The sequence below is a fragment of the Diplotaxodon limnothrissa genome, linkage group LG23, assembly GCF_057381915.1.
Source record: "Diplotaxodon limnothrissa isolate DT_005_m linkage group LG23, D_limnothrissa_male_GT1.1, whole genome shotgun sequence".
Lineage (NCBI taxonomy): Eukaryota > Metazoa > Chordata > Actinopteri > Cichliformes > Cichlidae > Diplotaxodon > Diplotaxodon limnothrissa.
In genome coordinates, this window is record NC_140617.1 from 25,578,257 (window position 1) to 25,594,579 (window position 16,323).

Genomic DNA, 16,323 nt, shown 5'->3' on the forward strand with positions numbered 1-16,323 from the left:
ATAATGAATTAAATAAAGAGGATGTTTCAAAACATGACCTTTGTATGGAGAAAACTGCAGCCCTCATTAAACCCAATTTCCTTCGGGGTCAACCTTCAGGATCAATAAAGTTTTATTGAATTGAATAGAATAGTTTTGCCTCCTCTAAGCAGCAAAAATTGATGGCCTACAACAGCAGAAGCCCGCACTGGATGGCACTTCTGTCAGCTAACAACAGATAAATGAGTCTACGGGTTAGCTAGCTAGAAGAGTGGAAAAAAAAAAAAAAAAAAAGTTGCCTGGTCTGATGAGTCTCAATTTCCTTTGCAACATTCAGACGGCCCCGTTATAACAAACTAATTGTGGTATATCACATCTTTGGAAAGCTGAGTTCAATTTCTGTAGCCACACTCAGGCCTGATTACTGCCACACCTATTCTCAAACCAAGAAATCATGTAAATAGGATCTGTTTGACAAAGTGGAGTGGACCAAAAGATCCTCAAAAGCCAGACATCATTCCATGCTGTGGTGTGCAGGGGGAGCAGCACAGCAAAGAAGGACTCATCCAGGCTGGAAAAACTGATCAGGAAGGCTGGCTCTGTGGTCGCATGAAGCTGGACACTCTGGTGACAGTGGCAGAGAAAAGGACATTAAAGAAACTGATGGACATTATGGACAATGCCAGGCATCCTCTGCACACGGCCGTAAACAACCAGAGGAGTCTGTTCAGTGACAGGTTGCTTCTCCCAAAGACAAGAACCAACAGACTTAAAACCTCCTTTGTCCCACACGCCATCAGACTGTTTAACTCCTCTCTGGAGGGGAAACAGGAGGACAAAGGAGGGGGGAACAACTAAGCTGTAGTGCCTCTTCACCTCACTGTGCAATACCTTGTGCAATACTTTTTGTAAATAGTCAACGGTGCAATAGACTTCAATACTTGAAATGTGCAAGTCCCTTGTATTCTTATTCCTATTTATCCCTTTCGTATATTTTATTTATTTATATATATATATAAAACACCCAGCACACCCCTGCGGGCGGTTTATCCTTCAAGCTCGGGTCCTCTACCAGAGGCCTGGGAGCTTGAGGGTCCTGCACAGTATCTTAGCTGTTCCCAGGACTGCGCTCTTCTGGACAGAGATCTCCGATGTTGTTCCCGGGATCTGCTGGAGCCACTCGCCTATCTTGGGAGTCACCGCACCTAGTGCTCCGATTACCACGGGGACCACCGTTACCTTCACCCTCCACATCCTCTCGAGCTCTTCTCTGAGCCCTTGGTATTTCTCCAGCTTCTCGTGTTCCTTCTTCCTGATATTGCTGTCATTCGGAACCGCTACATCGATCACTACGGCCGTCTTCTTCTGTTTGTCTACCACCACTATGTCCGGTTGGTTAGCCACCACCATTTTGTCTGTCTGTATCTGGAAGTCCCACAGGATCTTAGCTCGGTCATTCTCCACCACCCTTGGGGGCATCTCCCATTTTGACCTCGGGACTTCCAGGTTATACTCGGCACAGAGAGAGATATATATATATATATATAAAATATTCTGCTCACGTTCTGTAACTCCTGTCGGTGCTGTGCTTTTGGAAACCGAATTTCCCAGAGGAACCCACCTGAGGGATTTATAAAGTTTTATCTTATCTTATCTAGGAACAAATGAGAAACAAAGTCACTGAGATCTTTTAGTCTGGAAAAGCCATTTCCAAAGCTGTGGGACTCAGTGAACCACAGTGAGAACCATTATCCACAGATGGAAAGGTGGTGAGCCTTCCCAGGAGTGGCTGGCTGACAAAAATTTCTCCAAGAGCGACTCAATAACTCATCCAAGAGGTCACAAAAGACCCCAGAACAACATCGAAAGAAATGCAGACCTCACTTTTTAATTAGTTTTTCTGCAAAAAATATTTGATGTCCAGAGTAGAGGTTTGCTCAGATTTAGTTTGAAACAGTAGCACAGAAGTCACAACATCCTGACCATGGTAGTATAATGCTACTTAAGACACCATTTCACACACCTTAATCTATAGGTTTTTTGAGTACTGCAGAAACAAATAAATGCTGGTTTGCAGAAAGTAAGAGTCATGGATTTAGTCTTTAGTTTGACTCAGTTTTGCATAAAAATGATTGAAAACCATAATTTTCTCCTCCGCCTGTCACGGTCTGGCTGGGGCAGACCGTATGTGTTGCAGAGGAGGACTCAAACGCAGACCAAAACGTGGTGTGGATTAACAAAACAAGCCGTTTATTGAGGCTAGCAACGAGGGTACAAAATAATAGGGCATCGGTGAAAACTAAACAATAACCTAAACTGGGTGAACTAATAACAAAACATAAAAAACCTTAACCATAGTGAAGTGACATGGGTACCTGGAGATGAGACATGGATGAGCAGACGACCTGACAACAGCATGCAGAAAACAAAGGGCTTAAATACATACATGAGGTGATCAGGGGAAGTGGAGACACATGGGGGAACAGCTGACTGACATAAACCTAATGACAGGACCAGGAGAGGAAAGCTAAATACAATGAACAAAGAACACATGACACTGTCAGAATAAAACAGGAAACACTAAAACTAGACATGACAACCCGAACTTCACAATGTAAGACACAGACATGAAACACATGAAGAGCAGGGGAGATTTACCATAGTTGGGAACACGAGGGGGAAATGATAAGAACTAGAAACACTTAGGCATGATAACAAATGAACTTAGGAACCCGAAGGGCTTACATAAAACTAAAACTCAAAACGCTGGGTCAACAGACCCAGGATCGTGACACCGCCATGAAATAAGAGGTTGCTGCTCTTGAGTAAAATGCAGTTTAAACTGAAGCATAACAATATGCTGCATCATTTTTCAGAAAGGAATGCAAGTTAGTGCTGTGTAATGCAAAATCGCAGCATTTTAATGTCCTTTTTTTTAGCCTTGATGTCCTAATTGGCTGCTGCGCTGATTCCTTTTCCCTCATCATCGTGTATTTGTGTCTTTTCATACTACAAACACACACCAACAGACAAGGACACACACTCTACCAGCGGGTACTCATTAATTGAGGATGAGAAAACTAAAGAGAGAAATGTGGGGTGCTATTCCTGTCCCGCAGTAAAGGAGGAGGAGCTGGAGTGGGCAGACTAGACTCATCGATGGCTTTTGAAGTAGTTATTGAGTCCATTAAATGTTTTATCATCAGTAAGATGAAAGTAGGGATGGCTGCTCATCTGTCATTTCCTTTCATTGTTCCAGGGTTTGTCTTTGTGTCTCTCGCTTTCAAACTTTCTTTCTCTGACTTATTTAGAATTCTTCTTGTTTTTACTTTCATTTTTTTCCTGGAAGTTTTCTGACTCTAAATTTCACTTCTTCAGCTTTCTGTGTTGTTGCGTTATGTATTCTCTTTTTTCACTTTTTTGAAGCTCGTTTCATCTTGTTTTCTGTCTTTTTAACACGTTTTTCTTGTTTTTTAGTCTGAAGTATTGTGGAAAGTCTCAAGTCACCCGTCATTTCTTTGTGTTGTCCTAGGAAATTGTGGAATAGGTTCAGCAATGTATAGAAACATGTGCAAATTACATTTATATACAGTATATAAAGCAAAACCTAAGTTTGTACAATTCTATCAAGCTTGAAAGTCAACATTTAGTGTGACCACCTTTATTCTTCAGCACAGTCTGAACTCTCTTAGGCAGCTTTCTTGTCATGTCTTTAAGTCGTCTTCAGGAATAGTTCTCCAGGGTTCTTGAAGGACATTCAAAGCTCTTCTTTGGATGTTTCTGCCTTTCGTTCTATTTTCTGTCAACATAATAATGGATTGGATTTATATAGCGCTTTTCAAGGCACCCAAAGTGCTTTACAATACCACTATTCATTCACTCTCACATACACTGGTGGAGGCAAGCTACAGTTGTAGCCACAGCTGCCCTGGGGCAGACTGACAGATGCGAGGCTGCCCTATCGCGCCATCGGCCCCTCTGGCCAACATGATCCCACACTGCTTCAATAGTTGAGGTCTGGGGTCTGGGGAGGCCAATCCATGACTGATAGAGTTCAACTGTGTGTTTTTCTATCCAGGTACGACTTTACTGCATTGGCAGTGTGTTTGAGATCATTGTCATGCTAAAAAATGATGCCGGTGCCAATCAGGTGCAGTTCCAGATGGTACTTCATGGTGGATCAATATCTGATGGTACTTTTCTTTGTTTATAATTAATCAATTTTGACAAGATCTCCAACACCACTGGCTCTAATGCAGACCCAAACCATGACAGAGCCTCCACCTTACCTCCTCCATACATACTGTTAGTGATTAGTGACTCATCACTCCAACAGTTGCCACTGATTTTTCAGTCCAGTTCTTCCACTGAGACCATTTCTGATGAGGCTTTAGTGATATAGCTGAATGAGCTGAAGGTTCAGATGTGTCTCTCAGGTCTGTTTCAGGTCTTTGCTGGGTTTTTTCCTGTCTCTTAAGAGAGTGACTTTCAGAAAATATTCATCTGCTGTAGATAGTTTTTTGGGGTGTTTTTTTCTAGGCCTGACACATCTTCTTTTGTCCTTGACCTGTCAGGTTTAGACAAATGTTCAGCTAATAGCTTTTAGGGAATGATGGGAAAAATGTTACTTTGTCTGTCAAACTGTTGTCTTTGACTTTCTTCATAGATTTAACTAAATAAATGCAAACAAATTGTGGTCTCTGTAAAAGCTTAGTCCTTTAATAATCCACTTTCTGTTACTGTAACCATAAATGTTCATTTCCCCTGTTTTCCATTTCTGTTTTCTCCATTAAAAGCAAATATCCCTTTTTAAACTCCCATTTAGAGTTTACTTTCTCCCTGTCTCACTCTCAGTGAAGGTCATGATGTTTCCTGATGATTTAGTAACATTAAAATACAAAAAAGAGAAAGAAATCACACACTTCATTTGTGAGTGCTTTAGATTTCCCATCAGTTTTAACCGGCCCCCAGAGAATCATTCACGCCTGTAAGTACAGTATGTGCGTGGGTGTGATCATACATTTACATTTCGATTAGATTAGATTAGATTAGATTAGATTAGATTAGATTAGATTAGATAGAACTTTATTAATCCCTCGGGTGGGTTCCTCTGGGAAATTCGATTTCCAAAAAAGCACAGCACCGACAGAAGTTACAGAATATTATATATACATATATATATATACACACACACACACACATATATATAAATACAGAGACAATATAAATAAAATATACGAATTTCAGCCATTTAGTTGGCATTTCAATCTGAATCAGAGTGCGGGAGGAGCGGTCGTACTAAAGAACACTGATGGAAGCAAACGATGAAGAATGCCTTTCAGTCTGGTTAGTTTTAGGAAGAAAGCTACTCAGTTTGGTTTAGGAGAAAGTTGTTTTGGGGACAAAAACATTTTTAACAACATCTTAAAAGACCTGTCTAACATAAGATTTTAAAGGAAATATTATCTCATGTTTCCAAGGTTCAGGTTAATCAGTTAGAAAGACTTTCAGTCATTTTTCTTACTTTTCTTTGATTTCTTCATCGTTCAAACTCAAAATACAAAACAAGAAATACAAAACAATACAAAACACTGTAAATATTTTCTTGCTGAGAGTTAGACGATTAGTTTGAGAGACAGGTGACAGGTAGCACTGTCATGATAATATATGAAGCTGGATCCAACAGTTTTGTAGCATAGCACAGCACACCCTCAGGGGGAAACTGTTATTCTGACTTTGTCCAAAGGTTATACAACCTGCGAGAACATCTAAAGTTTGGTAATTCCTTCCTGTGCCTGACTTCTTCCAAACTAAAGACTTCTGCAGTGGCCCTCCAACACCTAAAATCACACTCTGATCATCATCAAAATCTAACACAATCTTATAATTTGTTTTACAAAGCTGATAACCACTTACAGCTTTACCTAAGGTACCTTATAGGCACTATAATCCTTTCCTGCTATTGACAAGATATAAAACAAGCTCGAGATTATAAATCGGCCAGAAAAGCAGGAATAACTTGTGATATATAGAGAGCCATGACAAAGAACGTTTTTGCAGGTCTCTCTGCAGTCATGTGGAAAACTAATTACACCCCATGATTCAGTAGTTTGTAAACCACTTTTATCAGCAATAACTCAAAGTAATTGTTTTCTGCATGACTTTATCATTCTCTCACATCATTGTGAAAGACTTTTGGCCCAGTCTTCTTTACAGCATTGCTTCAGTTCATTGAGATTTGCAGGCTTTCATTTATGCACAGCTTTCTCGCGGTCCTACCAAAGCATTTCAGTCAGGTTGAGGTCTGGACTTTGACTGGTCCACTGCAGTACCTTGATGTTTCCTTTTTAATCATTCTGTTGTAGATGTGTTGATGTACTTGGAATCATTGTCTTGTTTCATGACCCAGTTTAAGCCAAGCTTTAGCTGTCTGACAGATGTCCTCACATTTGACTCTAGAATACAGAGGAGTTCATGGTGGACTCAATGATTGTAAGGTGCTAATGTGGCTGCAAAAAAAGCCCAAATCACGACCCCTCCACCACCGTGCTGACAGCTGGTATGAGGTGTTTGTGCTAATATGTTGTGTTTGGTTTTGTGCATTATGACCAAACATCTGCATTAACCCTTTCACGCATAGTGGTCATAACAGTGGACAGCTATTCTGTTATAGACAGTGTTGATGTTAATGTATGTTTGGGGGCGTTGCACCCCGGAACCTTTAGAGGTTTTTCAGGGTTTTCTCTGTCAGAATGTTATGTGAGAAACAGTTTCCTGTTTGTGTAGCGACTAGCTGTGGTTGTTTCTAAAAGTGGTCAGTAAACATCCTAAAAGTGGCACCTGAGTTTCCGAGCATTTTTATCCTGAAGTCATAACATATTCAAAGGCTGTTTTCTTGTATTTGTGTCAGTGTTGATGGTATACTTGCACATAAACTACTACATTGGACACTAATGTGTCACTCCATACCCTGCCACCCACTGGTCAGCCAGCGGACTGACTAAGTGAACATGTAAAAAACTATTTGAAAAGTACATGCTTAAAAAAATGAAGTTCAAAAATATTTTTTCATGCCTAAAGATGAATAAAAATACTTAAGAAAAAAAATCCTGATTTAGGTTGTCATAATTCATGCATGACAGGGTTAAGTTTTGATCGGCTTTCACACACCAGAGTGAAACAAGGGTTAAACAGATGAATGTTTGTTTCTGTTGACATCAAAAACTTGTCTCAGTTGTAACAAAATAGTTTCATCTTTCAACATCCACGAAGGGACTGGTTTTGGACATTAGCTTTGGTTATACACTCAACAAAAATATAAACGCAACACCTTTGTTACTGCTCCCATTCCCCATGGGATGGACGTAGAGACCTAAAATTCATTCCAGATACACAATATAACCATCCCTCCCAAACAGTGGTCACAAATCAGTCCAAATGTGTGGTAGTGGGCACATCTGCCATATTGAGATAATCCATCCCACCTCACAGGTGTGCCACATCAGGATGCTGATCTGACATCATGAGTAGTGCACAGGTGTACCTCAGACTGCCCACAACAAAAGGCCACCCTGGAATGTGCAGTTTTGTCTCACAGCAAAATGCCACAGATGCCACAGCAATGAGGGAGCGTGCAATTGGCATGCTGACAGCAGGAATGTCAACCAGATCTGTCGCCCGTGCATTGAATGTTCATTTCTCAACCATAAGCCGTCTCCACAGGCGTTTCAGAGAATATGGCAGCACATCCAACCGGCCTCACAACCGCAGACCTCGTGTAACCACACCAGCCCAGGACCTCCACATCCAGCAGGTTCACCTCCAAGATCGTCTGAGACCAGCCACCCAGACAGCTGCTGGAACAATTGGTTTGCACAACCAAACAATTTCTGCACAAACTGTCAGAAACCGTCTCAGGGATGCTCAACTGCATGCCCGTCGTCCTCATCGGGGTCTTGACCTGACTCCAGCTCGTCGCCGTAACAGACTTGTGTGGGCAAATGCTCACATTCGATGGCGTCTGGCACGTTGGAGAGGTGTGCGCTTCACGGATGAATCATGGTTCACATTGTTCAGGGCAGATGGCAGCTGAGAATGTCCCAGTTCTTGCATGGCCAGCATACTCACCGGACATGTCACCCATTGAGCATGTTCGGGATGTGCTTGACCGGCGTATACGACAGCGTGTACCAGTTCCCACGAATATCCAACAACCTCGCACAGCCATTGAAGTGGAGTGGACCAACATTCCACAGGCCACAATTGACAATCTGATAGACTCCATGCGACGATGTGTTGCACTGCATGAGGCAAATGGTGGTCACACCAGATACTGACCGGTTCTGGGTCCCCAGACCCCCAATAGCGCAAAAAACTGCACATTCCAGGGTGGCCTTTTGTTGTGGGCAGTCTGAGGTACACCTGTGCACTACTCATGATGTCAGATCAGCATCCTGATGTGGCACACCTGTGAGGTGGGATGGATTATCTCAATATAGCAGATGTGCCCACTACCACACATTTGGACTGATTTGTGACCACTGTTTGGGAGGGATGGTTATATTGTGTATCTGGAATGAATTTTAGGTCTCTACGTCCATCCCATGGGGAATGGGAGCAGTAACAAAGGTGTTGCGTTTATATTTTTGTTGAGTGTATATAGACACAGCCTGTGCAGCTGTGCAGCTGTCAGCGTGTTTCTATGGTTGTCCTTTACAAATTATCCATCCATGTAATTTTAAACATATTTTTTAAACATAGACATTTTAAAATATCCAGTTACCTCCCAGTTAGCATATGGCCTCTTTAAAATGAAGGGACTGCAAATAATTGCTAGAATTTCTGTGAAAGATGAAATTTGGGCTGGAATAGATCCATGGACCTCTCAAATCTGTTGTTTGATCCACTGGAGCAAGTCCTGACACTCAGGTGTGAACCGATCAAACAGCAATGAATACTTTTGTACTGTTGGCAGAGTACATTAAATTATTATCATAATAATGCTATTTTACAGTTAAATACAGTTTCACTTATAATTCTGCAAATGCACAGCTTCTGTTCTAGGTCATAAGCCATTTTTAAATTGTATTTCTTTATGAATAAATGGGAGAACGGTCTTTATGAAATGCCAGGGGGCTGGAGTACATTATTCATATGATTGAATCCATCCTTAATGGATTGATTTTCCTGACAGAGATAAAGACTTGAAAGCTTTTTGAACACTTCGCAGATGCAGAGATATTAAAATTTGACTTTAAACTTTTGGTTCAGTTTTACTATGGGAAAGATTTTAAATCAAAATCAGCATCAGCCTTCACTAATACCCCTGTAAGTAATTGGAAGCAAATGACAAAACATCTGGTGCAGCTGGATGTCTCTACACTGAAAAGGCTCAACATTATGACCACAGACAGGTGAAGTGAAAAACAGTTGACTTGTTAGAAGCAGGGAAATGGACAAGTGTAAGAATCTAAGCGAAGTTGAGGATGACTTAGACGAGTGAGTCAAAACATCTCCAAAACTGTAGCTCTTGTGGGGTGTTCCTGGTCTGCAGTGGTCAGTATCTATCACAAGCGATCCAAAGGAGGAACAGCGGTGAACCACCGACAGAGTCATGGGTGGCCAAAGCTCACTGATGCTTGTGGAGAACAAAGGCTGGCCCGAGTGGTCCAATCCAACAGACGAGCCACTGTAGCTTAAACTGCTGAAAACATTAATGCTGGTTCTGACAGAATACACAGAGCATCACAGTTTGTTGCGTATGTGGCGGCATAGCTGCAGATCACTCTGGATGCCCATGCAGACCCTTGCACAGTGTCAAAAGCACCAACAGTGGGCATGTGAGCATCAGACTAGACCACCGAGGAAGGTGTTCTAGTCTGATGAATCACATTTTCTTTTACATCATGTGGATTGCCAGGTGCATGTGAGTCATTTACCTGGGGAACACCTGATACCAGGATGCACTATGCACTAGGGCAGGGCAATATGGCCAGAAATATTTATCACGATATACATTTGAAAATTTGCAATAACGATATAACTGACGATATAATTGACGTGAGATAAAATACTTTACAACTCCACAACTTTATTAGTGCAAAAAAAAACCCCATCAATGTATTTTCACTTAAACAAGCAGCTGTTTTTTATGTGCATTAAAGCTATATAAAAATTTAACAGTGCAAATGCAAATTACTTGCCAAAAGGCATTTCCAGTGGAAATTGGCCGACATATCCTCAGCATAACCATGTATAATATCCACAAAACTTAAAAAGAGGTTATACACACACAATACCATAATTTTATGTTGAAACACAGTATGTATTACTCCGCGAGGCTCCCGACTACGGTAGCTGTAATGCTCCGACAATCCATCAGGCGTAACAGAGAGTTCAGACTGTAGCTTAGCAAAGTCGTACTAAAACATTTTTTGACAGATTTTTGAGCGCCGTGTACCACATAAAATCGGTTTGGTAATAACAGTAATAACGACGGCCCGCTTGCATGCTCTACCAAAAAATGTGCTTTGGTGTGTATCTAACGGACAAAAGCCAAACCAGTTCCACACCACTGGAGCTGCGACGTTTTTACAAACCAATTCTGGTTCATCTGTTTCATTCAACGATCCGCTTTCGGCCTTCTCATTCTCCGTCTCTGCCATGCTTTTTCCGCCATGTGCGTATGAAAACAAAGGCACTGCGCATGCGCGTTTTACCCATATTCTATTGCGATATTTCATTTTCTTATAACATTATACTGGTATTACCGTGAACGGTATGATATGGCCCAGCCCTACTATGCACTCCACTCAAACATCTGTGGGATGTGGTGGACACACAAGTCTGGCCCCTGAAGGGCTCACTTCACATTTTACAGGACTTAAAGGATCTATTGCTAATATCTTGGTACCAGATAGCACAGCACACCTTCAGGGGTAAAGAGGAGTCCATGCCTCGATGAGTCAGGTGGACAAATGCAATTTTAGGCAGGTGGTAATAATGTTATAACTGATTGATATATATATTGAATGGACCAAAGGTTTAGGTCCTCCTTGCTTCGATTAAGGCTCTTGATCATTCTCCTTCCACTTGTTCTGTTTATCCTGATCAAATAAAGGCATAAATAAATACTTAAAAAAGGAGCCCATAAATGAATTGCAAGTAATGTTGGTGTGCCTACATATTTGTGATCATCTCAGTTTAAATGCTCTGCAGACTGCATGTGTTACCTGGCCTTCACTGACCGTCGCTAACAAACTATATAAATGTGTGTGTGTGTGTGTGTGCGTGTGTGTGTTAACAGCTGTGCCAGCACCCCCGGTGAATGTATCGGTGACCCAGCTGAGGGCACACTCGGCCATGGTGACCTGGAATGTCCCTCAGGGAGACACCGTCATCGGATACGCCATCTCACAGCAGGTACAATACAGCAGCCTCGTATCATCGCTGCATGCATACACTGAGCATGCACGGCCAATGGACCATGCCTTTTCTTCTTTTTAAACTGAATGTCAAATACATCCTGATGTGCCCTCTCATTCAGCTGAAGGCCGATTAATTTTGCAGGGATCCAAATTATGAATTGAATGCCCAGAAAAGCTGGACCGGTGCCATGCTCGGGGCTAGAACAGCTTTTCAAAGATAAATTATGTATTTCTCATGCTCATCTCGATCTCACGAGGGCTTACTTCTTTCTCTTTTGTCCTCCTGCTGCTGTCTTCTGGGATTTATTAAAATGCTGCGTCATTCATTAGCCGGGTAGGCAGTCAGCATTCGGCTCAAAGACACTTTGAGTCATGAGGGGTGGGAAAGTTTGGAAACCTCTCAGAGGAATTTGCTCATTAACATTTTACTTCTTAAGGAGCTCATTAATGTCAAGGATGGCTACTGGTTGACGTAGGTAATAATAAAAAACCAAATCTCTTAATTACATAAGGTGCAGCCAAAAGAAGGACTTTCCAAGCATCCAATTAGCAAGAAAAACCTGATTATCGAATTAATCGATCTTTAAATATCCCCCAGGAGGAAAGATCCTGCCGTGGATTTGAGGGGGAAAAGATCGCTCACAAGTAAGACATCCACAGCTGTGCACTGGTGTGTCAGCTCAACTGTGTGAGGTTAACAAAAGTCATATGCTCTGCCTGTGTTTGGGGTAATTTATCATAAATAATTTAGTTGCACAGCTGTTGGGCCACATGCATAACGGTGTGTTAATGCAAAAATGGGCTTTAGAGATCTTCATAAGAAGTTGCAGGTATTTAATTAATTCAGGAAAAAAAAAGACTCCAACAAATAGCTGAAAGCAACAGACACATTGGTAGCACATGCTTTATTAAAGCCATGAATTCACTCATTACTGCTCTGTCTAGTATTATAGATACTATGTTCAGCTGTACTTCATACAGCTGTCTGTTTGCCTTTCAGACAGCTGACAATAGAACAATAGTGTATTTTGTCCTCTTTCTGACCCTAACATCTGGAAGAAGAAATACAGACTGCTCTCAGCTTACAGGTGTGGTCTTCTGCTGCTGTTCAGATGCTCTTCTGCATACCTTGGTTGTAATAAGTGGTTATTTGAGTTATTGTTGCCTTCCTATCAGCTCAAAGCACACTGGTCATTTTCCTCTGACATCAAAAAGGCATTTTCCCTCAGTGAACTGATGCTCACCAAATAGTTTCTCTTCTTCAGGTCACTAGTAAACACTAGAAATGGTTGTGCAGGCAAATCACAGCAGATCAGCAGTTTCTGAAATACTTAAATCATCAACAACATTACCACATTAACATAATCTTCCACATTCTGATGCTCAGTTTGGACTTCACTAGGTCGTCTTAACCATGTCCACTTGTGTAAATACATTGAGTTTCTGCCAGCTGACTGGTTAATTAGATATTTGCATTAATGAGCGGTTGAACAAAATATGATTGTTCAGAATGTATTTCTTTTTCTTCATGAATTCATCGATTCATTGCTTACATTTCATTTAATTAAACGCTGCAGTCCTTCCACGTAGCACCTTTAAAGAACACAACTGTCACCTAAAGTACAAGAAGTTTGCGTCACCGTAAGAGACGTTTCACATTAATTCTGCTGTTACATAACAACATTTTGTCTGTCTGAGATCTCTTAAAAACCTCGGCTGCTAGCTTAGCTTGGCTCATTTTAATCAGTCTTCACCACCTACAGTTTTGGCAAAAGGAGAATGAGACATTAGCTGAGCTCTGAGTGGGTGTCGTCTCCATTAGCGGAAATTATTTGGCCAGGATTCGTCTCACAGGAGAAACATCCACAGCGGTGTCGATGCCAAACAACTCTTATTCTTTCTTTTTGGTTTTTTTTCCCAAGTCACCTCACATCTGAGTCAGAATCCATCAACCTTTTGGCATTTTCAAGAAAACACAGGATCGGGATTTAAAACATCTCCTGCTTTAACCTCAGAAAGCACTTATGTAAAAAACACTTACTCAAATATTAATCGGGGAGGTGATGGTAGCAGGTGGATGCAGCGGGTATCCGTGCTGCAGGTTTTATCTACCGAGCCCGTATTTTCCATTGTTAGTCATCAAAGGTTGCCTTGGATCAGAGTGAGCTGCTACAAAAGGGCAAAAAATGCTGTTATATAAAAGGCTGCTCTGTCAATCAAGTATGTTTTCTACCATTTCTATTTTCCTTATTGCAAGAGTGGTCTCGCATCAGGCTTAAGTCTTGATTAGGATTCAAACGTGGCTGCTTTGTGGGATTATTTCATTCACAGTATTTTTCGGTGACATGCCGAGCCTTCTGTTTGTGAAGGAGAAGCAGGACGAGTGAATGTGCCCAGACAAAGAGTTGCTTCACTCATCTAAAGTTGTTCCAAATCCCACGGTGCTGGCTGCCAAGATGCACGCGTTACACAACCTCGCTCCCAAGCACACAAACACATGAAGTAACCCAGTTTAAGTTTCTGTGTCTGAGACTCCCAGCAGTCCTGGTTTCTATGACTTCAAATATCAAACACACAGGGTTAATTGATGATTAGTGCAAGGGCAATGCTTATCAAATAAAACCTGCAGAGAGTGCCTGTTTTAAACTTGTGTTGTGATGTTTGTACCAGAAGAAGATTGTCAGACTGTGACAACATCAGAGGAGAGATTTGTTTTTCTGCACCACTTTCCTTCTGAAATGCATTAGGCTGCTGCTGACTTCTTTCCTGACCTAAAAATAGCGATGCACCCAAACTTCGTGTTCACCTGCAGACTTCACGGTCACATTTTACTGAAGTAAAGGTGCCTTCTGTTCCTTTTTAAAGTGTCTGAAGCTGAACCCTGACAAATCAAACTTTAAGACTGCTGCCAAAATTAAAAGAAAGCTCAAAACCCCCTGCAAGAACAAGAAAATATTTACTTCAATTGTCAGAGAACTTCCAAGAGCACACATTAGGGTTTGTAGCAGCCAGTTGTTGATAATCAAATCCATTTGATAAACTGATCATTAGTGAGTGTGAGCACCTCTATAAAAGCAGACATTTGGGCAGTTTGCTGGTCTTCAGAAATCACAATGCCACAGTCTTTCAAGACGTAGACGTCCCAGCAAATTCACCCCAAAGTCAGACTGTGCAATGCTCAGAGAAACTGCAAAAAGAGCTACACCACACTTCATGACAGTACAATTAGAAAGAAACAGAAAAAGTATGGCTTCTTTGGAAGAGCTTCCAGGAGAAAGCCTCTTTGCTCTTAACAACCCACAAAATCCCTGGAATGAGGCTAAAGTTTGTTATTATGTTTGCTCATAATGCACAAAACCAAACGCCGCGTATCACCACAAACACCTCATACCCGCTGTCAGCATAGAGGTGGAGGCGTAATGATTTGGGCAAGTTACAGTCGTTGAGTCAATCATGAACTCCCCTGCATACCAAAGTACTCTAGAGACATCTGTTAGGCAGTTAAAGTGTGGATCAAAGTAATGACCACCTCTAAGTGCAGACCTCGACCTGATTGAAATGCTGTGGCTTGGCAAAAGAGAGCTGTGCATAAATAAATGCCCTCAAACCCTCAATGAACCGAAGCACCGCTGCATGGACAGGAGAGCAGACCCAAAGTCCTCTACGATGTGAGAGACTGATATGACATACAGAAATGTATTGTTTCAAGTTGTCGCTGATCCCAAGGTGGTTCTACAAACTACTGAATTATGCATACTTTAAAAATCCTATTTTTTCCATCCTGTAAATGGATGCAGGGATTATAAAACACTCATGAAATCAACTAAAAGCAGAGAGTCTGTCAATGTAGAACGTTTGTTTTACCTACCTTGAAAATATAAAGACTGACTCTCAGCAGGCACCTCAAACCTGCAGGCTTTACTTTCTTCTGTCATCAAACAGTATAAAACGCTCATCATCAAATGCTCTTTTGCTTGTTAGGAATTAGAAAAAATCTGTTTTCCCATGGGTATTCCTATGTGAACTACAATTAGAAAATATATATAAAGATGACCAGCTTTTTTTAAAAGCGGTTATCTATTTTGGAGCTGACCTTTGTGGCACAAAAATATAAAGGAAAAAGGGGTGGCTCAAGACTTTTGCACAGACCTTTAGATGGCTGTGACAAGTGTCCATTAGTTTTGATTTCCTGGTTTACTGTCTTACTTAAAACTGCAGAATTAAATGTGCCTATGAGATAAACTGACAAAACCTGAAAATTAGAAAGTATCTTGAGTTACGTTACTTTTCAAAATTAGATGGTTTTGGAGTTTTTATTCCAAAATGGTAATGCCTCCATCACAGCTGAGTCACTGGTGCTGATTAACGATCCTTTTAACCCCCGTTGATTCAGTATATACTTTTATATGACGGCCTTTTAGATCAAAGTGTCCTGGCTGACTCGCTGCCTGCAGGGCTGCCAGAGGAGCAGCAAACACCACTTTGACTCTCCACGCAAGACATCTGGAGAGCCTCGAGCGTCCTGACAGCTTTCTATTTATTGACTCTTCCTCAGCCTTCAGTGCTCCACAGGCACGTTCGCAATCTGGGAAACTTTCTCAAACTGGACTAGCTGTCGCTAGATGATGCTTACCAAGCAGTTGTTAAAAAATCCTCATTATGAGCTGTTCTGATGCCGAGCTGGTGGTTTTTTAGAATATTTGGTGTAATTGGTGTGTAATGGGCAAGTTACACACCAATGACAATAACGAAAAGCTTGAATATATTATGAGCCATTTTCTACAATCTCAAAAACAAGAATGCAGGCTGGTGCTTTTGTGTGAACACCAATTATCTCTGAGCAGCGCTCATCAGGATGTCTGCAGTTAAAAAGAAGACAGTTAAAGGTTCCTTCATACAGAGTCTCCAATCAGAGCAA

At 41.4% G+C, this 16,323-nt stretch overlaps 1 protein-coding gene across 1 annotated transcript in view; it reads left to right on the top strand.

The window, feature by feature from the left end:
- The window catches only part of LOC146608180 (fibronectin type III domain-containing protein 4-like), a 62,210-nt gene that overhangs the window by 19,556 nt on the left and 26,331 nt on the right, over positions 1 to 16,323 (top strand). The window contains exon 2 of the mRNA XM_085347770.1: positions 11,285 to 11,400. Within this exon, the coding sequence (XP_085203896.1) occupies positions 11,285 to 11,400 (116 nt within the window). The remainder of the gene's footprint in view (positions 1 to 11,284; positions 11,401 to 16,323) is intronic.